Source organism: Mytilus trossulus, chromosome 2, assembly GCF_036588685.1.
Source record: "Mytilus trossulus isolate FHL-02 chromosome 2, PNRI_Mtr1.1.1.hap1, whole genome shotgun sequence".
In the NCBI taxonomy this organism is placed as follows: Eukaryota; Metazoa; Mollusca; class Bivalvia; order Mytilida; family Mytilidae; genus Mytilus; species Mytilus trossulus.
This window is the reverse complement of record NC_086374.1, coordinates 99,255,253-99,281,595: the sequence shown is the minus strand read 5'-3', so window position 1 is coordinate 99,281,595 and position 26,343 is coordinate 99,255,253. Positions and strand designations below refer to the sequence as shown.

General features: G+C 33.1%; 1 protein-coding gene across 4 annotated transcripts; it reads left to right on the top strand.

The window, feature by feature from the left end:
- The first annotated feature begins 738 nt into the window (after positions 1–738).
- On the top strand, positions 739–17,732 carry LOC134708518 (heterogeneous nuclear ribonucleoprotein 87F-like). 4 transcript variants are annotated; one of them, XR_010105851.1, is made up of 11 exons: positions 739–893; positions 7,054–7,359; positions 8,026–8,236; positions 8,787–8,894; positions 9,957–9,995; positions 10,487–10,651; positions 10,912–11,022; positions 11,430–11,494; positions 16,105–16,175; positions 16,926–17,131; positions 17,488–17,732. XR_010105851.1 is itself a non-coding variant. In XM_063569137.1 (9 exons), exons 1-8 carry the CDS (start codon positions 837–839, stop codon positions 11,471–11,473), a joined length of 1,038 nt encoding a protein of 345 aa, XP_063425207.1. In that variant the 5' UTR covers positions 739–836; the 3' UTR covers positions 11,474–11,494; positions 12,339–12,796. The 4 variants fall into 4 exon arrangements, 2 of the variants coding, with proteins under 2 accessions (XP_063425207.1, XP_063425206.1); XR_010105852.1 differs by having other exon boundaries at positions 16,105–16,179; positions 16,930–17,131; XM_063569137.1 differs by lacking the exons at positions 16,105–16,175; positions 16,926–17,131; positions 17,488–17,732 and adding an exon at positions 12,339–12,796 and having other exon boundaries at positions 10,490–10,651.
- The last annotated feature ends 8,611 nt before the right edge of the window (positions 17,733–26,343 follow it).

Below are 26,343 nucleotides of genomic sequence, written 5' to 3'. Positions count from 1 at the left end.
AAACTAAGATTATAAAAAAAAAAATACCGCATACGGTATATTATCTTTATACTTTATTGAAAAGCACTTTCCCCTTCCCTTTCATGAATGTGACCTACCGAATTAGACTATTTACCGGATTTGTAATCACATAAGCAACCGACGACGGGTGCCACATGTGGAGCAGGATCTGAAGTTACCCTTCCGGAGCACCTGAGATCACCCCTAGTTTTTGATGGGGTTCGTTTTGTTTATTCTTTAGTTTTCTATGTTGTGTCATGTGTACTATTGTTTTTTCTGTTTGTCTTTTTCATTTTTAGCCATGGCGTTGTCAGTTTGTTTTAGATTTATGAGTTTGACTGTCCCTTTGGTATCTTTCGTCCCTCTTTTACATCCATATGGGCCAATGGCTTAAATTATCATTCAAATAATATTGATTCTAACCATAAAACATAACATCCAAAGCAAATAACTTTTGAATAGTGTTGAAATGATTATGAAAAGAAAGCGGAAATTAAGAGTGCATGCTGTTGAAATTATGATGAACAACTAGACCAAGTCTCTGGGGACCAAGTCTGATAAGTGTTTCAAGCTCGTCTGAGTTGTCTCTCAAACTGGCCTGAGTTGTCTTTGAAATGGTTCGAGTTGGGTTTTTTTTTAAATTTGTCCATGTCCCATCTGGGAACAGCTGTTCCTGGGCCCATTTGCCTTTGATCCGAATTTTCCTGATTGCATTGTAAATACGGTACGAGTGGTAAAGGTACGAGTTGACATATTCTAATCACGTGGTTCTTTGCGTTTGGTTTCAGCGGCACATAACTTATCCACACGTGTGACAAAGGCATTTCAAATTTATAATGGACTATGGAGGTTATGGAGGTGGCGGTGGTGGTGGAGGAAGAGGCAGAGGAGGAGTATGCATATTTTTCGCTCGATCTAATTTAATCCTACATTCCAATTATATTGTATTGTACCATTTATTGTCAAATAACCTAAGCCGACAAAGTTTTTTCTTGACTTCGACTGGTTTGATGAGCCTACAATCGAAATATGAATTATTCTTAACATATGATTATGTTTTAAAGATTGTCAAGTGTTTAATATAGTGCTATATGATTGCAGTCTTTAATGTATTCTCTTTGTTAGCAACATAATTAGTGTCAATTAAGTCAGTGTGTAATTTTTATTGATCGGCCATGTTTGAAACTGATAGGTAACCTAGACATTTCGGCCCTGTATCTCGTTCGGCCTTGATCTGTTTGGTCATGTAATAAAGGTTTCGACAAGGATTTGTATAGTATACTTTACAATACAAATCCGGGTTTCGGCTATATATTAATTATTTATGCACTATATTAAAAGAGTTTAATTTGTGTTAAACAGTACATTTTATATCACTGCAATGTGACGTTACCCAAATTGCACCTATTTTGACAGTTTTTTCACCTACATTTTTTTATGATAAAGAAATAAATGTCCTATCTTTCTTTATTGTATAGGTACACCAATTTAATTTTTAATCCATATTGAGTCATAAAAAAATGGGTTTGAATCAACCTCCAAACTATCCATGATTCTGTAATGAGGAGTACCCAAATTGCATCCATGCTCAAATTCACATCGTCAAAAGCCTAATAAAATGAGCTTTTGTTTAATTTCTTCAAATATTTTGAACAATTGGATATTCATGATATTAGTCCATGCTTACTCTTCATATTTTACGAAATGGATACTTATATAGTTATCAAAAGTACCAGGATTATAATTTTATACGCCAGATTGTGTAATATATTGTATTTGCTAATTTTAAAAAGATGACGTTTTGATGACGTCGCACGATGAGTTTTCATACATTTTGCTTTTTCAGTGAACAGTCCATCTGTCGATAAACACTGTGAACGTTGTGTGTATATCTAAATATGTTTACCGATGTTGAAAGACGTGCATAGTATGAAATGATAAAAATACAAATTGTTTAGTCGCTAGGAAATCTTACAAGATTTCCGTTGCTCTTTTTTCTAAATAGGTGCAATTTGGGTACCCTTACTTTAGTGTCGCTTTGTAACTAATATGCAAGCGAGGGCATCTCATCTCATTTTTATATGACTGCAAAAAACTTTTGTGTGATCGTATTGTGGTATGATGTCATCATCTAGTTGATCTGCATTGTTGTTGTCCAAAGACACATTTGGTTTCCTGACAATAACTTAAGTTAAAGTGAATGGATCTACATTGTATATGAATCTTTTTTAGGAACATTCAATACCACCAAAGGAAGGTTGGGATTGATTTTGGGGATGATGGTCCTAATCATTTAGGAATAAGGGGTCTATGACTAGCATTTATCTAGTTTCAGGATAATAACTAGCATTTATCTAGTTTCAGGATAATAACTTTAAACGTATAAGTATATTAATTGCTCTGAAATTGTACCACAATTTTTGATACCTCAAGTAGAACTGTTCTGAACCTTAAATTTCATTTTTATACGACCGCAAATTTTGAAAAAAATTTCGTCGTATATTGCTATCACGTTGGCGTCGTCGTCGTCCGAATACTTTTAGTTTTCGCACTCTAACTTTAGTAAAAGTGAATATAAATCTATAAAATTTTATCACAAGGTTTATGACCACAAAAGGAAGGTTGGTATTGATTTTGGGAGTTTAGGTCCGAACATTTTAGGAATTAGGGGCCAAAAAGGGCCCAAATAAGCATTTTCTTGGTTTTCGCACTATAACTCTTTAGCTTAAGTTAATAGAAATCTATGAAATTTTGACACAAGGTTTATGACCACAAAAGAAAGGTTGGGATTGATTTTGGGAGTTTTGGTTTCAATAGTGTAGGAATTAGGGGCCAAAAAAGGGCCCAAATAAGCATTATTCTTGGTTTTCGCACAATAACTTTAGTTTAAGTAAATAGAAAATAATGAAATTTAAACACAATGTTTATGACCACAAAAGGAAGGTTGGTATTGATTTTGGGAGTTTAGGTCCGAACAGTTTAGGAATTAGGGGCCAAAAAGGGACCCAAATAAGCATTTTTCTTGGTTTTCGCACCATAACTTAAGTATAAGTAAATAGAAATCTATGAAATTTAAACACAAGGTTTATGACCATAAAAGGAAGGTTGGTAATGATTTTGGGAGTTTTGGTCCCAACAGTTTAGGAATAAGGGGCCCAAAGGGTCCAAAATTAAACTTTGTTTGATTTCATCAAAATTGAATAATTGAGGTTCTTTGATATGCCGAATCTAACTGTGTATGTAGATTTTTAACTTTTGGTCCCGTTTTCAAATTGGTCTACATTAAGGTCCAAAGGGTCCAAAATTAAACTTCGTTTGATTTTGACAAAAAATTAATCGGTTGGGTTCTTTGATATGCTGAATCTAAAAATGTACTTAGATTCTTGATTATCGGCCCAGTTTTCAAGTTGGTCCGAATCGGGGTCCAAAATTAAACTTTGTTTGATTTCATCAAAAATTGAATAAATGTGGTTCTTTGATATGCCAAATCTAACTGTGTATGTAGATTCCTCATTTTTTGTCTTGTTTTCAAATTGGTCTACATTAAAGTCCAAAGGGTCCAAAATTAAACTTAGTTTGATTTTAAAAAAAATTGAAATCTTAGGGTTCTTTGATATGCTGAATCCAATGTACTTAGATTTTTGATTCTGGGCCCAATTTTCAAGTTGGTCCAAATCAGGATCTAAAATTATTATATTAAGTTTTGTGCAATAGCAAGTCTTTTCAATTGCACAGTATTGCGCAATGGCAAGAAATATCTTATTGCAAAATATTGTGAAATAGCAATTTTGTTTTTAATTAGAGTTATCTTTCTTTGTCCAGAATAGTAAGCAAGAAATATCTAATTGTAAGAATTTTTTTTATTTAGATTTATCTTTCTTTGTCCAGAATCAACTTAAATCTTTGTTATATATACAATATACAATGTATATTCACTTTTTACTACCAACTGATAAATTAAAATAATCTTTACCATTCAGTGATAACAAGCAGTCAGGGTTTGACACTAACATTAGAGGTGATGTAGTCCACAGGACTACCAAGAAAAAAATTTTGGTAGTCCTGGTAGTCCTCGTCTATCACCGGTGAGGGCCGCAACGCGGCCCGAACTAACTAGGGGGGTTTTGGGGCATGCCCCCCCCTTGAAAATTTTTGGAAATAAGATGCAATTTCCTGCCATCTGAGCACCTCAAAAGCACACAAATGTTCATTTGAGTTTTGAAAATATTTGGGTTTTTTTTTCAGATAAATTAAAGTTGACATTCAGTGAATAAATTTCATTACTCCTGAACTTTTCCTGTCAGAAAATTTTGAAAAATTAAATGCAAAATCTGCAATCTGAGACTATTTTTAATGCCTTGTTAGGTGGAGTTACTTGACCTTTTATTCCAGGATTATTTAGAAAAAAAAGGATAAAAAATAAGGTCATAATAAATAATAGGTTTGTTTGCCCAAACGCTACCTACCCAGAAAAAAGCTGCCTACTCAAATTCTTTTATTGTCCTGATTTGAAGAATTTTTTTTTAATCAAATAGGCATGAAGACTAATAAATATCTAATATTTCAATTTCTGTTTTTGAAAAAAAGAAAAGAAAATGCCTACCTACCTACCCACTGTCTCAACATTTGGGTAGGGTTTGGGCAAACCAAAATATTTTTAAGTGTGGCCTAAGTCAATGTTTGAAGTTTTCATTAATTCTTCAATCAGTTTATAAGATTTTTTTGAAGTAATACAATGTCTTTGTTTGTGTTCTAGAGGTCAACTTCATCATCACTGTTGAAAGCAATTCAGTGGATATGTTGCTGAAACAAAATGCCTTTAATATTATTTTGAATGACATGTATGTGGGTTTTTTTTTAATAAGAAAGCCTTTTTCCAAACTACCTCTTCCTGTTTATTTTTTTGGGGGGAATAACAACTTTTTATCCAAATTTGTGAAGTATTTTTTTCAACTCATCTACGTTTTTATTACTGACCTTTGCTGTCTATTCAGCAGTTTCTTCACATTTTGGTTATCAGACATTTTTATTTACATTGAAAATCCTATGTGGAACGGGGACCCAATTAATTGCCCCATTGGAACGCATTGAAAATCATTGTAAATACATAGGGTCCTGTTCAATAAATAATTTTGATAGCCACCTTGGGACTTCTGGTTCATGTTAGGCATTCATTTAGAAGTGCCTAAGTGCAATCTCAGTGCCTCATGACCGGCATTCCGTTGCAAAATTTTGTTTTTATTGACAACAGGGTCAGTCTGTCTACTTCCGGGAAAGAATAAAGGCTAGAATTTAGGCAATTTACTCTATGTACTGACGCCAGATTACATTTAAATCAATCAAAATTTTTACAGAAATTCAAACTAGAAAGCCTACCCTTTCAAATAAATCTACATTCAGTTACAGAACTAGTGAAATAATAACACTACACAATTTATAACAAAAGTTATATATTTTTTTTAAGAACTACATTCGTGGGTACCGGACTGGTTGCCCTAACTGGGATCCTATTCCATGTGTTACAAACACTGTGATGATTCTGATCAGAAATCTGGATCTCAAAAGTGCTTTCATAATAACAATATTAAAATTACGTTTTTCCAAATGCCATCACTGTTTTTGAAGAATTTAAACATTATTGGGAGGACTTTTATGCCAATTTTTAGCATTGAAATAGCCAGACCTTATACAAATTTCCAGGTGGTCCACAGGACTACTGATTAACCAGGTTTTGGTAGTCCTCCTAGATTTTAGGGGGGCACCGGACTACCTTTAGTGTCGAACCCTGGCAGTTTTTTTACATCTTAATATTTTATGATGTATTTAAATGAGTAGTAATTGTTGCAAACTCCATTAGAAATTTTAATTGAGATTAGTTTTGGAATAAGGGAAAGGGGGATGTGATTAAAAAAATTGGGTTCAATTTTCTCATTTGAAATTTCATAAATAAAAAGAAATTTTCTTCAAACATTTTTTTTGAGAGGAATAATATTCAACAGCATAGTGAATTGCTCTAAGAGAAAACAAAAATTTTAATTTCATTAGAACACATTCATTCTGTGTCAGAAACCTATGCTGTGTCAACTATTTAATCACAATCCAAATTTAGAGCTGAATCCAGCTTGAATGTTGTGTCCATACTTGCCCCAACCGTTCAGGGTTCAACCTCTGCGGTCGTATAAAGCTACGCCCTGCAGAGCATCTGGTTGTGGATTATGTAGCCAATAGTTAAAGAATAAAGGGCCAAAAAGGGGCTCAATTTAAGCATTATTGTAGTTTCCATACAATTACTTGTGTGAAAGTGTATGGATCTCTCTGACATTGTACTACAAGATTCCATACTACAAAGGAGAGGCTGGGGTTGAGTTTGGGGGCACCAGTACATATCCAGGTGCAATGCATTTGTTCTATCTCTAGCTAAGGGGTTAAATTGAAATTCACATAAATACCGGTTTAATGAGGTCGAAATATTGTTATTTAGCTTAATTTGACAAAATTGAACCAAATTTCAATTTTTTTAAAGTTTCTAGAAGAAATTTCCAATTGCACAGTATTGGGCAATAAATTTGTAAGATCTTTGACCATTTATTTTCTGTCATAAACTTGTTTTATTTCAAAATTTTGATAACAATCCAAATTCAGACAGTATCAAGCTTGAATATTGTCATTGAATGTGTCAAATATTTTCCACAACTGTTCAGGGTTCGACCTATTATTTGGTGTAACATGTTTGTGAAAAAAAATGAATTTTTGGGGTTTGTTGATTTGTTCCCCTTGTCAATAAGTTATACTCTGACAGTTTAAACTTGTTAAAACACTATTTGAAAATCTAAATCAATTAAGCTTTTGAAAGAATAACAAATCAGCTAGTTGTTATAAATAAAAGCTATCGGTAATAAAATGCTTAGAAAAAAAATTGTATGTTTGCCTTGGATAATGCCTGATCTCTCATCTTGGAAAGTGACATGTGATTTTGCTTTAATACAGATAAGGCACCAGAAATTTTTTGATGTAACCCTCTTCCTAATCTTGTACTTTTTTGTGAACGTTTAGGGAAGAAGAGGAGGAGGATCGGGAAAGAAATTTGGTGAACCTGAAGATCCAGAGTCCGAGCAATTTAGGAAATTATTTATTGGTGGATTAAGTTACGAAACCGATGAGGAAGGACTCAAAGAACATTTTGGACAATGGGGAGAAATTGTAGATGTTGTTGTCATGAGAGATCCTCAAAGCAAGCGATCACGAGGCTTTGGTTTTGTAACTTTCAAAGAATCTCAAAATGTGGATGATTCACAGAATTGTCGACCACACAAACTAGATGGAAGAGAAGTTGAAACTAAAAGAGCTATGCGTAGAGAGGTATTTATACTTATTTTGTGAAATAGGAGATACATGTATTATTTAGATCATTGATCTTGAATAAATGTAAGTTAGACAGTATACATGTACATGTACATATATACCATATTTTAAAACATTGAGAGATGTTTACATGTAGTTACAAAATGTACTTATATTTGTAAATCTGCATCATTTGAACTCTCTTCTCATGGACAGTTGTTTCGTGTGCAATCCTACCACATCTCAAAATTTTACATTTTGAGAATCAAAGGTGGATCCAGGGGGGGCCTGCCCCCCACCCCCCCCACCCTTTGTGGGAAAAATTTGGTTGATTATATAGGGAATCACTGAAGCATGACTGGAGCGGCCCCCCTTAGTTCTGGATCCGCCATTGAGAATATACTCATCACCCTTCAGAATTAAATGGAGAAATATGTCATGTACATGTAGCTTTCCCTGCAGATCATATAGGGATGAGACAACCAATCTTCAGCTAAAATTAAAGATTAAAGACATTTATAAGTTATAATAAAAAGTGTGTAAGACATCAGAGTTTCAGTTATCTTGAACCAAGATACCAGGTACTTGATAATACACACAATGTAAGTAAATACATTTATACATACTATAATTATTTTCAGATTGTATTGTCCCGAATGTTGACATATTATTTTGCATTGATAGGACTCCCAGGACCCAGACGTACAGCAGACATGTAAAAAACTATTTATTGGAGGCATGAAAGATGGCACTGATGAACAAGATCTGCGTGATGTATTTGAACAATACGGATCAATTAAGGAAGTTAATGTACCAGTAGACAAAGCAACAGGGAAACTCAAAGGATTTGCCTTCATAGAGTTTGAAGATTATGACCCAGTTGATAAATGTGTTTGTAAGTTTAATAATATAGTATACTGTAAATGAAGTAATTATTGCAAGTATTTATTATTGTTTAATTCATACAAAATATTTTAAAATGCGAGTTTAAATAATTGTGTTTACAACTCTGTCACATTTTTCGGAATAATAAAAAACCTCTCAATAATTTCGGAATTTACAGAATATGGTTCCACTTGGGTTAAATTGATAAAAGATCAAGGTAACATCAGCTAGTGATACAGTAATTTGGGTGACATTTGGATTCTTGATTTAATCTTTTGAACCCATATGCTTAACCTGTAATTGTCTTGGCAGCTAATGGCCAATGGGGCGATGAAGACTCTTCTAGCTATTTTGAGGTCATTAGTTAAAAGGTCAATTTCACCACAGCTTATAATAGTCTGAAACTTAGGTCATTGAAAAATATGTATAATTTGTACCAAACTTGGTTAAATAACCTATGTATCATAGAGACAGAGAGTACATATAGATAATTCATGTAATATATAGCACTTTTGTCTAAACAAGATTTACTTTACAACTGAAACATTGTTTTTTTCTAGTAATGAAATATTTTACCCTATCTGGGAAAAGTGTGGAAGTTAAAAAGGCAAAGAAAAAGGATGGTGAAGGTGGAGGTCGAGGTGGTGGAAGAGGTGGTGGCAGGGGAGGTAAGAAGGATTGTATAATGATCAGTTTTGGAGGGAAAAGAGGTGGCGGCAGATGAGGTAAGAGGGCGCGGGAAGATGTGGGGGCAGAGGAGGTAAGAAGGATTGTATAATGATCAGTTTTGGAGGGAAAAGAGGTGGCGGCAGATGAGGTAAGAGGGCGCGGGAAGATGTGGGGGCAGAGGAGGTAAGAAGGATTGTATAATGATCAGTTTTGGAGGGAAAAGAGGTGTCGGCAGATGAGGTAAGAAGGATCGGGAAGATGTGGGGGCAGAGGAGGTAAGAAGGATTGCTTCTGATCAGATATATCCCTTAGAAAGGTCACATGTAGAAACAAACGGAAAAAAATCAAACGGAGAGACATCTGCCTGATTTATATATGAAAAGATTATGAATTACAAATATAAAATATACAGCTACCAACTGCAACCACTAATTCATGTCAGGCTCCCTTCTTGGAACTCGATATCTATTTAGTTTTCAAAAACATATTTGCAAAGGTAAACAAAAATGAATACATCATCTTTCCCCCTCATAATTATTAAGCTCTTTGAACAAATACGTTTGTCTTTCCAAAATATCCAGGTAACATTAAGTAAAAAAACCCGACTAAACAAAAATGTTTCACTTCAGATATTAAATGAAAGAATTTGTAACAAAAAAATCAATCCTATTCTTTAATGTTTAGAAAGAGAACAAATTTGTATTTTAATAGATTAAACAAAATAAATCACTAAATGTTTCCATCCTCCTCGACAGGTTTTCCTTTTTATGCCCTGCCTTCATGAGTTTTCCTCTTTATGCCCTGACTTCTTGAGTTTTCCTTTTTATGCCCTGCCTTCATGAGTAAGAGGGAATATTGTTGTCAAGTCTGTGTGTCTGTCAGTGCTTTCATTTGACATTGTTCAAGTACATGTATTAGGTTTTTATTGGTAGTTTACAATGGCAAGGGATGGTAAAAAACAACTTGAAGCTTAGAAATATTATGATATGCTTCTTTTAAATTTTATGCCAATAGTTTTCTGTTTATCAACTACAATGCTTTAATATCATGTTTATTTTCAGGTCGTGGAGGTCAAGGTGGGGGATATGGAGGTCAACAAGGTAAGCTTTCATAGTCATATTTGTCTTATAGTGATGCTTTGACTAAATAAAGAAACTATTATACAGCAAATTAAATGACTTTATATTATGATTTATTCTATCGATTTGTTCAAATGCTCTAGTTCTAAAATTTATTGATTAAGTTTAAAGATATGCCATAGCAGTTGCTTTCTCATCAGACTCACACTATTTGCATATAATTTGTAAATTTACAGAAAATATGAATTATTTATTTAAAGGGAAATTATTTATATATTTCAAAGTTCTTATTTTAATTAGAAAATAGAATTATTTTAATTTCAAAATATTCATCACATATGATGTAATCATGTTCCATATCCATAGATGGTCATCAGTTTTCTTATATGAAAATTTTGAATGTTTATCACATGACATGTTTTAGCTAATAGAATATACAGCTTATATCAAAGGACGACCTACCGTTTATATATCATCGAGTAAGATAACAGCACAAGTATGTATTTTATTAGCAGGAGGTTACCAGAGCTATGGAGGCGGTGGATATGGTGGAGGCTATGACGATGGTAGTGGTGGTTACGCTGGTGGATACAACCAGAGTAGTACATATAACCAAGGTTACAGTGATGGTGGATACAGTGCCGGTGGTTATGGTGGTGGTTACGGAGGGGGACAAGGTATGCACACAAGACAGGAATAGCGATGTCAAAACTGTGCATGGCTGGAATGACCAGTCAACCCGTTACAATAACACTGTAAACAGATTTGGATGGAGAGTTGTCTCATTGGCACTCATACCACATCTTCCTATATCTATTGACAGTCTGCTCAAATTTGTACAAAGTGGTTTCTTTCAAACAGTTTAAACAGCCATTTTAATTTACCTACAGGTAAACAAAATATTTATTAATTTAATGCATTGAGTGTTATATTATAGGTGGAGGTGATTATAGCCAATCCTTTGGACAAAGTTACACAGGAAATTCTGGTGGAGGACCAATGAGAGGACAGTATGGTAACAAACGAGGAGGAGGAGCACCTTATCAGAGTAATTATTATGTTTTGGGGAGCATTTTTATTTATGGTGAAATTGTTAATTTCGATAGTTTGGCATACACATACAGGCATGAATGAATAAAATTGCAGTGTGGCTCTTTCACGAAACAAAACCTAAGGGTAAACATTATTGTAAATTGTATTGAAACTTACATAATTTAGAGTGTTATTTCTTTAAGATCTTATGAGAAAATAGATGCTGGTATCATTCTGCACTATGGGCTACTTTCAGCTACAAGTTCAATGGCCTAGACCAGTAAATTTTGGGTTTCTGATAAGTTAACATTTCATACAGGGTCAAGTTTTGATATTTAGTGTCCGAACTTTGGATGAAAAAGTTTGTGGCGCAGCCTGTAGTTTTTATTTTTGTTTTGTTTTCTACAAACTTTCTCATTACAGGTGGAGGAGGCGGCGGTAGAGGGAGAGGTGGTTACAACAGATAAATCATACTCAACAATTTTTAGGTAATGTCTCAGATATGTAAAGACAATGAATTATCAGGGTTAGTTTAAAATGGAGGAAGGGGAGACAATTGATACTTTTTGTAAAAACAGTTGTTAAGAATGTTAAGTACCTATATTTGACCTGTACAGCAGACAAACACTCAATAATTTAAAATTTATTCATTACATAATCACATCTGATGAGAAATATGAGCATGGCAATTTGTCACAAGCAGAATAAAATTGCAAAAGATAAGAAAATATGATTTGCTCAAAAAAGGGAATTTTTAACCATAGAGAAGAAGAGTACAGTCTTAGTTACGATAGATACATATTTTACCCTTGTTCGGTGGTCATGACCGGATCCGTTTCAAGCTGTTAAACTTTAATTGGCTGGAAACGAGAAACTTTAAATTCCTAGACATTCAAGTTAACAATTCATCATTTAAAACATAAAACTAAATGGTGCATGGGATTAAAGATGAAGCACAATAGGATTATTTTAACATTTGAATTTAATTAATCAACTCTTTAAAAAAGATAATATGTTTCAGGTTTCTGTCATATAAAACTTTGGCTAGGTAGGTAGGTAGGAAAAATTCATTAGGATAAACAAATATGTCTTGAAGGGGAAAACCTGAAACATTATCTTTGATCCAACTCAGTGATTTATAAGTCGATTCTAGAAATATTAATTGATTTTAAATCATGTGTGTTGTTAAGCATGAAGACTGGAATTATCTTGTGTAAAATAAGAAATGTCCAATTCACATATGATGGTTTAGTGTTTTATAATTCACTGTTAATTAAACATGTCAATATAATTGTTGCATTCATTAATAATATTTACTCTTGATTACATTAGGCAGGTATATAGAGACTAGGCAGGACACAACCACTGTAGGCATCCCCTTGTTAGGCAAGGATTAGGATATTCAACATGTGCTCATTAATATTATCATATTAGGCGATGACTATGTTGTTCAGCAAGTGTCCATAGGCATCCCAGTGTTAGGTAGATGCTAAGAGATAATAGTGAACATCTTCAATGCCATAAATACAAGGATTATTTATATCAACATTTGGTCTTATTTCAACATATTTAAGACTGATATTCGTAGCTGTGGGATATCTAAACACTATGGATCTATATATACCTGTGTAAAAATTGCCAATACCTGACAATCAGATTGTCAGTTTTAATGTATTATCCTGTGATAAATGTTGTGTGTCTCGTGTAACAGAAAGTTACAAATTTTTTTAATAATCATGTCAACCATCTGTTAATATTTACTGTCATCAATTAAAAATATTTTAGAAGTATCCATATTATTCAGTTTTAGATTTAGTGATCTATTTCCTTTGTAATTTCATGCCCAGTTTTATAAGCACTGATTACTTTCAATTTAGACAAGTAAGCAAGTGATATTGCTGTCCTTTGGGGATGTTTTTGTTGACATATTGATATTCAAATAGGGATTTTCAGTTCTTTTTGATGCTCTGGGACCATTTTTCTCTTGTTTATAATTCTTCCAGTTAACTGTTAGTGTTAAAAGGTTCTTCATGCACACATTTGTACAATCCACTAGATAAGCCCCAGAAGTTCAGCTGCATGCTTGGCACTAATAAACCTACCTCATGCAGATCCTTTATATATCAGTCACATTGATTTATAATTGAGGCTCGACAGACTTTGTAAGTTTGGGGGCTAGATAAGTCTCCTTGGTACCCCTTGTATTATGAATCTGATATTTCAATATTAATATCCCCTTCTAGATTCCAGTTTGTTGTGGAATTTTGAGTGACAATGGTGATCATTTAGCACTCAAGAAACTTTTGTCAGATTTAATTTTGTTTCATTGGTCAGAGAAGCATACTATATCAATGATTATTTTATACTGAAGGGTTCATTGGATCATCGTTTGACAAATGGGTCAGTACAGCATATTAGTTGGGTTATAGGGCCAGAAATTTTGTCTTTGCATTCAACATGTCAGATGTTGATTTAAGAATACTTTAATCAGTTGCTCTTATCCAACCATTCTGAATTTAGGGTTCATATTCTGCAAAATAACAATTCTTTCCATTTATAATATTGAATCAGTCCTGATTTCTCAGGAAAGGAGGGGGACAGTCAGTTACACACAAATATAAGTGAGGGTGCAAAAGTGGTTCCTTTGCAAGGGAGAATATTAAAATCATGAAGTGGTTGCATGCACACTTACAAGATATTTGTTTTGGCTTCAACCATGCATCTCTGCTTAATTACACAAAACACTACTGCTGAGTCACCATCCACATCAATAATCAATTAGAGTCAACAGTAGTTTACTGATGTTAAAATTTGTAAATCCATTCAGAAGATACCAACTAATGCAAAAAACAAAAAAAAATAATGAATCTTGTCATACAAATGTATGAACTCTAATGGAGTGGTCACATAAAACAAATAGCTTCAAATGATAATTTAGTAAAACAAATATATCAACAACCTCATTAAAAAAGTTGTAATTCATTCAAATATAACATGGTGAAGTGTCAATTTTTTGGTGACATTACAATGAAAAATCAAGTCTGACAAAACATTAAAATACTTGGTTCTAGATTTGTTACATGCACATAAACATAGATTTACTCTTTTGGGGAACTCTTCCTTTCTTCATTTTTATGTCATAAGTGGAGTTACACATGATACATAAAAAATATTCCAAATCTAGTTCTGAAATGGCTTGCTACTCTTGCATATTGATATTGCAAATATCAACCGCTGAATTGAAATTGCTGTCTTGTATTCCAATATTGGTTATTGTAAACTCAATAGCAAATATGGTGAAGAAAAATTAGATTACATGTAAACTGTTAACCAGAATTATATCTGTAGATCATGAAAGTTGCCTGGAACCTAAAGCAGCTAACTCTACTGTTCCTGAATAATTAATGCTGCTTTAGAAGGGTAGTTAATGTAGATTCATTTCTTTGATTTTTCACCTCAATTAGTTGAATAAAATATTGCTGTGTGTGTTGATACTAATTAACATTGGGAATTGGGGTTTGTACATAACGAGAGATTTCAAACTATTAGAAGGGTACAATCCCTCAATGCTCAGAACAGGACCTCAGTAGGCTGTAGGGATTTCAAACTCCTATTAGAAGGGTACTAAGCCCTCAATGCTCAGAACAGGACCTCAATAGGCTGTAGGGATAATTCATCATCAAGATCGTTACAATTACATGAAGATCAAATGAAGACATCTAGGTTTCAAGATAACAGATCAATTAGCAATAAATAGGTTCCTTCAGATAGGTAAGGTACGTTCATATTTGATGTAGTCAGATTATATGCATTTCTTGTATTATCATGGTTTTGACACCATGTCATTATGTTTCCACTAACAACAAAGTTATAAACTAAAACATGAAATGATATAAGAATTTGACTTGGGTAATGGTTATAATATCAAAGCTCATTTACCTGGTATTAACATTATTAAGTATCTATTTTACAAATTAAATTTTTAATTACAAGAATTGATTTTGAAGTTTTCAATTATGATTCAGTCCTACCCCTCCATTGCTTCTTAAAAAATGTTTGTCTACCCAGACACTGGATGAGATCATGCTCATTTACAAATGGATGTAACAATAGGTTCCTCATGTTTCCTGGTAAAACTCTTTTTAAGCAATAACCTTTTAACACGGTCTGTTGACACATGTAAAAAGAAGATTTTGTATATTTTAACTTGCTAAGCAACACAGTCAATACTTAGAGATCTAATTATATGCTATGTAGTAGTATTGCGGATTTGTTCTTTAGATTTTTTTTATGAAGAATATTTTGTACTTTTAATTTCGAGGAGTTATATTATACATTTTATTCTGAAAGTTCCTATATTGTATGGCAATATCTAGTTGTTTTTATCAAAATCTTTCAAAAAACTGGTACCGGTATAACTTTTGGTAGTTAAAAATCTATTTTATATTTAGTATTACAGGATCTTACTTGCCTCTTTTTTTTTAATAATAAATAGGCTATTGCTTTAAAATGATTAATTAAATGTATCTTGATAGTCTATTCAAATTTTGATGCAAATTATTAAAAAAACATAAAAGCTTAAAAAGTTTCAATTCAGCTTGATTGAGAAAAAAAAACAAAACAAATATAATGATTTGGAAGAATCCTTTAAATAAGGATTATTAATGACATTTGTATTTAATCTGTTGTTTTCAAATCAAGGTTTTCTTTGTCAAAGTATATAAATCTGAAAAATATCTGTCAAAATTGAGATTTACTTGTGTTTTTCTTAAATTTTGAGACTTATCTGTCTCTAAGTTTGATATAAAAGTATTTTTAAGTGAGCAGCTGTTTTGTTACAGAGCTAAAAACAATGAAAAAATATAAGAAAAAGTATACCTGTGAACATGATAGTCAGCAACTGCTCTTTCCTTTGACTGCATTTAAGCTGTTCAACACATTTTGTTCATCAAATAACTTGGTTAATTTACTCAGAAGTAAAAGTCAAACAGTATTAAATTGTTGCTTAAATCTACCTTCCAAAAAAGCGTCTTTAAAAATTAATAGCACTACCTGTTTTGTTAAGGCCCTGCTAATTTTAATATAATATTGGTTGTAGGATGCACAGAATGACATTCTATTGAAATATGAAAGACCTGTTATAGCATAAAGATGCATTTACAGACAAATGTAAGTTTTTCACTAAAAAGGGATTGTATACAATATATAGGGTAAATCAGCAGTTTAGTTACAATATTTCAGAAAAAAAATAATTTTAACATTTGAACTGTATTTGATAAAGGAAACAACAACTTATTTATAAGAATAGACATACCTGAACGTCAGGCTCTATATTGTCCTAAATCTATAAACACAAACAGGGTTTGATGAAGTTGAGAGGATAAACATATCAAAGGGACATCCAAACTTAAGTTTGAAGCCGTTCTATTTTTCCCTGTAGAAAGAAATATATAATTGATGAGATTCCTGACTTATGATTCTTTTAACATCATTCAGTCGAATAACAATGTGCATAAATACTACTACATATGTTATGAAGGGAAACTATAATACAGTTACAATAGCACCTAAGAAAGCAAACCTTTAGAACTTGTGCTGCTAAATTGATATCATACATTTCTATCGTTAAATATTGTTGATGATGATGGATGGATGGATGATAAACATGCAAATTAAATGCGTAAATGAGAAATACTGATGCAATTGAAATAGAAATACACACCTTATTTATGGAGTAGAACGACACACTACCTTGTTAACCTCAAAAGTTGAATTCCAAATGAAGACATATCACCCTATACAGACGTTTGCAGAGTTTGTTTTGTATCTGAAGTCTTGTTTCATAATGCCTGTTGATTTATTACTTCAATCTGATATTAAGTTTGATAAGAAATGTAAATAGTATTCTTTATATTTAAGGGAGAAGACAATATTTTGTCTAATGGACTGATGTTAATCAAATACAAGTGTGCAAGATATCTGGCAGAAAAGACATTGGTGTATAATGTGATCACTACTGCTAAACTGGACACATTGAAAACATTATATTCTTTGCAGTTCAGTTTCTTAAAAAAAAAAGAGGAATGGATGCTATTAACATCAGCTCTATTCTTCATCACATAGAGGTAATATAAAATTCCAATTTATTTTCAAAATCAGTTTGTTCCTATTGTATAATATAGACTAAAGACAAATAAAAAGACCACTCTAACATGTATTAATAAATTAAGATGCTAAGCAATGTCTGTGCCTAGAACCTATTCTTCAACACCATTGGGTATTTTTTTTTATCTCACAGTTTTTGAAGACTAACTGTGGATACTGCAGAATACTTGTAATATGAGTACTACTTTCCAGCACAGTCTGGCTTTTAACTCCGATATTTTCTATACCTTTAAAATTACATATTTGACTTAAAACTTGATTATTTTTTTTATTTCTGTGCAATGTAATGAAATTTTACTATGTTTTTCTTTTGCAGAATTATGAGATCTGGGTTGGTAGACATCACTCTTCAAAAACTCTCATCTGTCTGGTAGCTTGCTAATTTACAGTAATGAGAATTGTAATGAAAAAATGATTGAGTTGTTGCCAGGCACTGCCTATTGTCTACATATTCTGTAATTGTGATCCTTATTCAATGTATTTATTTATGATGTTCAGCATTGTTTTGTTACTGAGTTTTTGTACAGGATTATTTGGCTCTTAATAAACTTGAAAACAATATTATTATTGTTGTTCATTATTATATTATATGTTTTGTTTGTTGACCTTTGACGTAGTGGAACTGTTACTAAATGTACCTCTTACTGAATTTTTGGTGAAACTGCATAATTTGAAGTTGAATTAAATAAAGGCAACAGAAGTATACTGCAGTTTTAAAGTCATAAATCGATTAAGGGATTAATCAGAAAAAAAAACCAGGTCAAAAACCAAAACAGAGGGAAACTTATCAACAATGAGAAAAAAACAACAGAAAAATAGAAACACTGATTATTTGATAACAACTGTCTCATTCCTGACTTAGTACAGGACATTTTTGTCTCTACTTGACGGAGTCAAAAAGCGAGACATAGGTATGCTGTTTCCGGCGGCAGCATCAACAGTGAATTAGTTTGTGATTAGGTCTAGTTAACAGTAAACCAGAAGTGGCAGGTCGATCGTATTTGGTATGCAGTTATACAAGTATTAGCAAATCTCATTTAAAAAAAACATGGAGAATATATTTGGCCCTGCAGGCTCAGTCATGGTCTATTGACTTTGAAACTTGTGCTTATTTTACATGTATTAGTTTGTGAGGAACCTTTTATAGGTAGATCAATATATGGTGTGCAGTTGAATAAGAAATGTCATATCTCATTTCCACGGAGATTACCTGAGTCCACCCTCTAAGTCATTGTCTATTGACATTGAAAATTTTGTTATTAAAGTTAGCATGTATCAGTCTGTGATTAGGTCAGTTGAAGATGAACTGCTTATGTAAAGTCAATGATATTTGATATTAAATTTACTGGCATATGCAATTATCCTTTCCATGGTACTCAAAATTATTGGCATATTCAAATCTTATTTCCTTGGATGTTTTAAAGCATCACCCCTACTTCATGGTTCATTGACTTTGAAACTTATATAGTTAACAAGTAAATGTTTGTGTTTAAGTTTCTTTAAAGGGAAGACTTTAATACGTCGATGGTATTTGGTATGCAGTTGTATTAGCATTGGCACATCTCATTTACAGGGAGATTGTTTAGCCATGTACCATAGTCTAGGTTCATTGACTTTGAATATTTGCACAACTTGTGAAAGATGTAAAAGTATTGCCTTTTCAATTACAACATTTGCATAATCAAAATTACAAAATGGCAATGTCAAGTAAAAAGTTATATTTACAGTATAACCACACTTCACAAAAAAATTATAAAATTAGACACAGTGCTTTTAAAACTACAAGCAGTTCAAAAAAGCCTTTTGTTGCCATGAATAGATAAACATGGTAAGCGATATTATATCACAAATTTGACGCATATAACAATTATTTATATACTTGATATACTGGTAATGGGCAAAAAGTATTCCGCTGTTCGAAAGTCATAAATCCATTGAGAGAAAAAAATCCGGGTTGCAAACTAAGACTTAGGTAAACACATCAACTAAAAAAGGAATACAACGAAACAACAGAAGCACTAAAGTACAGATAACAAACAGAAACAAACTATAGGGTAACAACTGCCATTTTCCTGACTTGGTACAGGACATTTTAAACATTTTAATAAAAAAAAAAATGGTTTGAACCTGTTTTTGTGGATAGCCAAAACTCCCGCTTTTATGGCAATGTTAAATTTAATACTAAAATTAACATTACATGGCAAGACTATAGTACAAATAAATGCAAGAACATTTTGGACAAAGAAATACACAAATAAACATTACAATAGGACATTTCGACATGCTTATTGTTATTAAAGGTACCAGGCCTATAATCAAATACACCATACGCGCGCTTTGTCTACATAAGACCCACTAGCGACGCCCAGATCAAAATAGTAAAGAAAGCCAAAAAAGAGTACAAAGTTGAATAGCACCGATGACCAGAAATTCCAAAAAGTTGTGCCAAAAACGGCTAATTTTATATATACCTGGGACAAGAAAATCCGTAGTATTTCAAATATTTCGTACCTTTGCACACAGTTAATTTATAAAACATGACTGTAATTGATGTTCATATCAACACCTTAGTGGAAACGAACCACAGCATAAACACGAACGCGTGAAAAAATCATAGAACGGCACAAAAAAACCTGCGTTGTCACACCATGATAACACTACAAAAGTCACGTCACATGTACTAGTAGTTTTTAAAAAAAATGAAATTGTTCAAAATCAGCTTTTTAATTATGGTATTTGATGTATAATATAACAATTTCAATACTATTAATGGTATAATTTTGTGTTAGTAATTATATAATCAATTGTATTATCTTAGCCTAGTCAATCTAGCTCTAAAATCACTCAACCTCCAACTAATTGCAACACAAGCTTTTTTTAGTGTAAATTATCTTATAGCCTTAAAATTGTACTAACAACATACTAAAACTATACATTGATATGATTTGCGGAAAAGGTCATTTTGGGTGAAATATGTGTTTTTAGAGAAAAAAAGCTGAAAACTGGAAAAGAAGAAAAATGATTATTTATTGTTGCACTTTAAGACCTAAAACTTGTGGAAGACAGTCAATCTTATCTTAATAGACTATAAAGTAGCCCATTAGCTATAAATACTCATATTGAAGTAATTTTGAGGTGAAATGAGTGATTTTTAGTGAAAAAACGTCTAAAACTGGAAATGCAGAAGCAGGACAGACAGAAGAACGAATGAATGGACGCACAGACTGAAAAACATAGTACATTGTACCCCTAAGTGAGAAGCATTACAAATGGAAATTTTAAAATCTTGGTTACTTCCAGCTTGATTTTTAAAAACGTAGCATTGAGACTGGAAACAGAAAATGTGCCAAAGAGAAAACAAGGCCCCTTTTATCGGTCTCCAACATAGTAAGTTAATCCGGCACACGAAGGTGGGCTTCAGCTGACCCCCTTAATTATTGTGTACACTAGTTCAGCGAAATGGAAACCACTCCTGAAACTCCAAAACATATCAAACAAAAATTATCAACAACAAAAACCATAAATGCAGGACAAACTAAGGCTAGGAGTTCCTGACTTGGTAAAAGTGTAATAATGTGGCTGAGAGAAAAAAACATGTTGTGTGAGAACTCAACCCTCCCATAGTTTCTCTAGACAATGAAGAATAAATAAACACACATATGGCTATATCCGTATTTTTAAGTTGCCACAACTAAAATCTTATTAATGAACTGGGTGATTAATTATCTTTACTTTTCCATACGAATAGAATATTTAAAAATTAGAATTGCAACTACAAACGTCAACCCATTAAACAATATCCGAACAGAATAACAAATACAACATCATAGTTAACTAAACTAATTTTGGATAGCAAAGTACCCTGACATGTCTTAGGTGGCAATACAATTTGAAGTTTAGATTCGCATTATGGTATAGTGATTTTTTTAAATATGAAAGTTTTTGTATAAATTATATTAAATTAAAATGAACATTTAGATTGTTTCATCATGTTTTATAGACTATTTAAGTATTTATATGTTTGAAAGTTTGTAGTTTCCTATCCGTACCGCCCATATGTCCATAAATTATTGTAGTGTTTATCAACAAAGATTTTGCGCTCTATCTTTTCAATTCAATTTTATGGAAAAACGAGCAAAAATGCCTGAAATGTTTTTACCGCTTGATAGATATAAACCTATGGTTTCAGGAAAAGTATCACTGTAATTGATTGAAATTTTCCTTTGGACCAAATGTTTGAGACTTTTGTGATATGTCCCCCCCTCCTTTTACAATATTTTGTATCAAATAAATGCAGATTGTTGCCATGGTTAAACCCAAAAGGGATTACATTTCACCATTATGACCATTAGAAATCAAATCTATGGAATTCTCTTTCTATAAATATATACATGCATAGCACTAATATTAAGCCTTATTTGTTAGAAAGGAGGGGAAAGAGGGTGTTTTAAGATTTTTTCCTCACTGTGTATTGCTATCTTATAGAAATGCGAAATCACACCACAACACAGGCAAATTCGAAAAGAAGTCACGTTCCGTACTTAAAAGACAAGACGACGTAAATGGCAAACATGCAACAATCTAAGACGTGGTAAAAATGTCCTTAGTTTAGATAGAGACACATCGTATAAATTAACCAATTCGTTATAGTGTCCATAAAATAAGGAGCGCCATTTGAATTGTTCCTCATCATAACTTTATTGGGACAGTTTCTGCGTAAGGAGCACACTCCTTTATATGAAGAACGTATAGTGTGAACAAACAAGAGCATAGCGTATCAACTGAGATATGTAAACACCATACAAAGGGGCAGATGGTATGGTATCTTATTCCAGGAATAGATTACCTTAGTCTTATTTGGAACAATTTTTTGGAACTTTTTACTTGTTTGGCTGTTCATTTTTTTATCTGAGTCTTATGAAAACGAAACGCTCGTCTGGCGTATAAAATTATAACCCTGGTACCTTTGATAACTATTCACACCACTGGGTCGATGCCACTGCTGGTTGACGTTTCGTCCCCGATGGCATCACCAGCCCATGCAGCAGTCAGCACTTCTGTTTTGACACGAATATCAATTATATGGTCATTTTTATCTGTTACAAAACTTAGAATTTTTCGAAAAACTGAGGATTTTCTTATCCCAGTGATAAATTACCTTTTAAGTAGGCCGTATATGCCACAACTTATTGGAATTTTGAGTCCTCAATGCTCTTCAACTTTTTACTTGTATGGCTATACAACTTTTTTTTATCTGAGCGTCACTCACTGGTGAGTTTAAATTTTATGTAGACGAAACGCGCGGCTGGCGTATCAAATAATAATCCTGGTATCACTATTTACTGCTGAAAAATGGGAAATTGATAATTGGGAAGTTGAAATCGTCCTATTTATCATAGATTTTAGTGTGACGTCGTCCATCTGTTTCAATATTGAGAAACAGATTAAGGTGGTATCAGTAGTATCCTCGGCTTTATGAGATGTAAGAATTGGCTGAAATATAGGTCATCCAGTAATAGGACAATTAGTCAAATTTAAGAATTAAGCAACGTGCTTTTTCTTTTTGTTTCTAAGAAGGTTCTGAATGAATTCTGCTTCATACTAGTACAAAAACAAATCGGCCACTAGGGGTGTACAATAAGTACCCATCGAAATACCGGATATCTGTTGAAATATCAACCCTAAAAACTCAACAAATATAGTGTCAATTAAAAAGTTCAGCATTTTGATATCATCTTTTGTATATTTTCAGTATATTTTCCAGAAAATAAACAGTAAGCGACATGATATCACAAATTTAACACATATAAACAATCATTTATATACTTGATATACTATAGTAGTAGGCAAACCTGCATATCATACAAAGTGACATCACGTACATTGTATATTAAAACTATTAGTATGCGTTTGAACAGATTTTACAAACTCATAGAAACGTGTTAAGTCTTGAAATGGATTTGCAGCTCATGCCATTCTATTGAGAAGCCGATGTTTTAAAAAGTTAAGTCGTTTATTTTCCACTAGTGACACCCCTATAAGGTATCATCTTTGCTAGCTAAGGGTTACTATCCACTCCTCTCCTCTCAATCCTTGGCAGATTCAACCAACATTTGTGATAACAATGTTGCGCCATCTATTGATAGATTAAAGCAACGCCCATTCTTCCGAAATAATGATAGCACTTCCCTTATGGAAATGTAAGCCCTCTGGCACATAGTTGCGGCAGCAGTATGGCTATGCTGCGGCTTTGTTGCTGCAAACTGTTGCAGCTTCGATGCAGCGATAGCATATTTCGTATGCAAATTAGTTTTCTGGCACCATAATTGCGGCTATATTCTGGCACCGTTGCGGTAATATTCTGGCATCGTGTTGCGGCACTGATGCGGCTATAGCGTATTTCGTATGCAAATTAGTTTTCTGGCATTATGATTGTGGCGCTGTTGTGGCGCTTATACGGCTATATTCTTGCATCATTTTAGTGACAAAACATGCGTATAGGCCGTGCTTTGTATAAAATGTATTGTGCCAGCAAAAACAAGTTGTCAATGCATATATATGACATGCATTCATGCATTATAAATTTTTATGCACAGACCATAAAATAAATGTCAGCGGTATCTGCATAAAAAATAATGAAAATTTTTAATGTGCCCTAAGTTTAGCATATAATATTGTGTTATTTACCAAACTACAAGTATGCAATTGAACTGCTGCAAAAAAAAAAAACCCACAAACTTCACCGATACATGTATAGTGAACTCAGATGAGGCCATGTTATTGAAATACACAATGCAAGATTGATCTTTTCTATACATGCAATTACTTGATATGTGTTTACTTACAACTCTTCAAATCTGTCAAAAAAAACCCAGCTAGAACACAAAATTCGTCAATACAGTTATAATCACAAGCAACATGGTTGAGTTCTAACACACTAGTACAGGGAATAGCTAAAAACGCAGGAAATGACATCATCAAATTTTCTGGCTATATTGTGGTGCTCATTAATTAGAAATTAGTGTCGCAATGATGCCAGAACAATAATATTAATGCCGCTAGCAGCATCATCCGGCACTACTCCGGCAACAATCCTCTGGCAACCTGATTAGGTTGCAGCTATAAAGCCGCAACGCTACGGCAATGCTGCAGCAAGATTTTCAATTTCATAAGGGTTGAACTCTCTTCAGTGTGAAGGTCAATTACGGTAGCGTCTAGAGTCTACAAACTTGGTAAAGCAGGAAACGAAAATATACTTTAACATTTCAACATGTTTACTAGAAACATATATAGGAATTTTATTACAATCTAGTTGATTAAAACATTGAAATTGTCACTAAATATCAGCAGGTGGAAATTGTTAACCAACATTTAATACATTTAATACACTTGATCATGTTAAATGTACTTTTTGATTGGATGCAGCCAATTACAACTGCAACCGATGCAAATCATTACCTTGTATCTTAAAAATTCTAATTCAATCCGCCAAGGGTGGAGAGGAGGGAAATGGATCGTAACCCTTGGCTAGCGCGGATGATAGGGTATAAACGTTTACATTATTCATACTTCTAGATGAATGATACCAGATCTTTTGACTTTTCAGTCTTGTAATATCGCCTGGTATTATGTACGTTGCATACAACTTCATATGAATAGTTTAAGGATACATGTGTTTTAAACAAATTTGAACACGTCAAATGTTAAAATCAAATAGGAAATCCTATTATACTGTTGTCAATTTCGACCAATTTTAATACCGAATGATCCGATCACCATATCGAGTACTGAAACATGGATAATACCATCAGTATGCAAATACAAAATTTCTTCACTCAAATATGAGGTCATCTACATAAGCAAAATCATGTTTATGTTGGAGTCGAGGCGATAACGGAAGATTGTATTACATTGACTCCGTTGAAACAAAAAAAGACTTCGAGGAAATATTTGGTTAACACCGCCGGGACAACTACCTCTTCCTCAATATTAAATCAAAAAAGATCGTTTGAAGTCAGTTGTATTGATTAGATTTTGAACAGTTAACTGTTTTATAGTTAGCTGTTTACAAAACTTTGATTTTTTCAGAATACTAATGATTTTCTATCCCAGGAAAAGATAAACACGGGTCCTCAATGCATTTTACTTCCTTCACTTTCCCATCTAATCGTTGATGAGTTTTGTGTTTGTGAAAGCAATTAAAGCAGTAGTATGGATAGTATGTGATTAAAGCATTCCTGCCACCAAATTGCACGAAACAACCGAACCGGATTCCCCACCTCGTCTCGACAAAACATTGGATTTCTTTCGTACAAACCATTTAAATTTTAAGATTATCGTGACTTTCCAATCGTCGACTGTAATCTGCAAGCCATTTTCATCATCAAGTGCAATTCAATGTGAACTGACCTATTGAACAGGTAATTTGCTGATGCCTACTGCATTGAAAATACATGTCAAGACTGAGTAAAACCAGTTAGATAAAACGCTGCCTACTGCATTGAAAATACATGTCAAGACTGAGTAAAACCAGTTAGATAAAACGCTGCCTACTGCATTGAAAATACATGTCAAGACTGAGTAAAACCAGTTAGATAAAACGCTGCCTACTGCATTAAAAATACATGTCAAGACTGAGTAAAACCAGTTAGATAAAACGCTGCCTACTGCATTAAAAATACATGTCAAGACTGAGTAAAACCAGTTAGATAAAACGCTGCCTACTGCATTAAAAATACATGTCAAGACTGAGTAAAACCAGTTAGATAAAACGCTAAATCACGACTACAGGACCTTATATTCCCATTGAATACATTTTAAGTCGTGTTTTTATCTCCTCTAAAACATGCGGCCATTGCAAATAAATTTCACAGAAAAAATATACGAAAAGTGGTCCAAAACAATCTTCATTGGTTTCAACTGTAGGAAAAACATTGCAATCTGAGGCATTCTATGTGTGATCAGTGTAAATAATATTCATTTAAACGAGGCCGAACTTCTGCAGTGATGCTTTCTGGTATCTATATTAAATTTATGTATTCTAGACAATCACCTAATCTTGATTGGTTGACAGTGGTGACAGTTACTACAGAATGTATTTCCAGCTTCTTGCATAAAAACTAGCAATGGCTAAAAACATTTTTATGGAACGCTACAAATATTTTAATGCTTT

Excerpts from the sequence above, each read along its gene's own strand:
- LOC134708518 (XM_063569136.1), top strand. The coding sequence starts at position 837 with ATGGACTATGGAGGTTATGGAGGTGGCGGTGGTGGTGGAGGAAGAGGC. Across the intron at positions 8,237-8,786 it reads CCCAGTTGATAAATGTGTTT|TAATGAAATATTTTACCCTA; the intron begins GTAAGTTTAATA and ends GTTTTTTTCTAG. Across the intron at positions 10,652-10,911 it reads TGGTTACGGAGGGGGACAAG|GTGGAGGTGATTATAGCCAA; the intron begins GTATGCACACAA and ends GTTATATTATAG.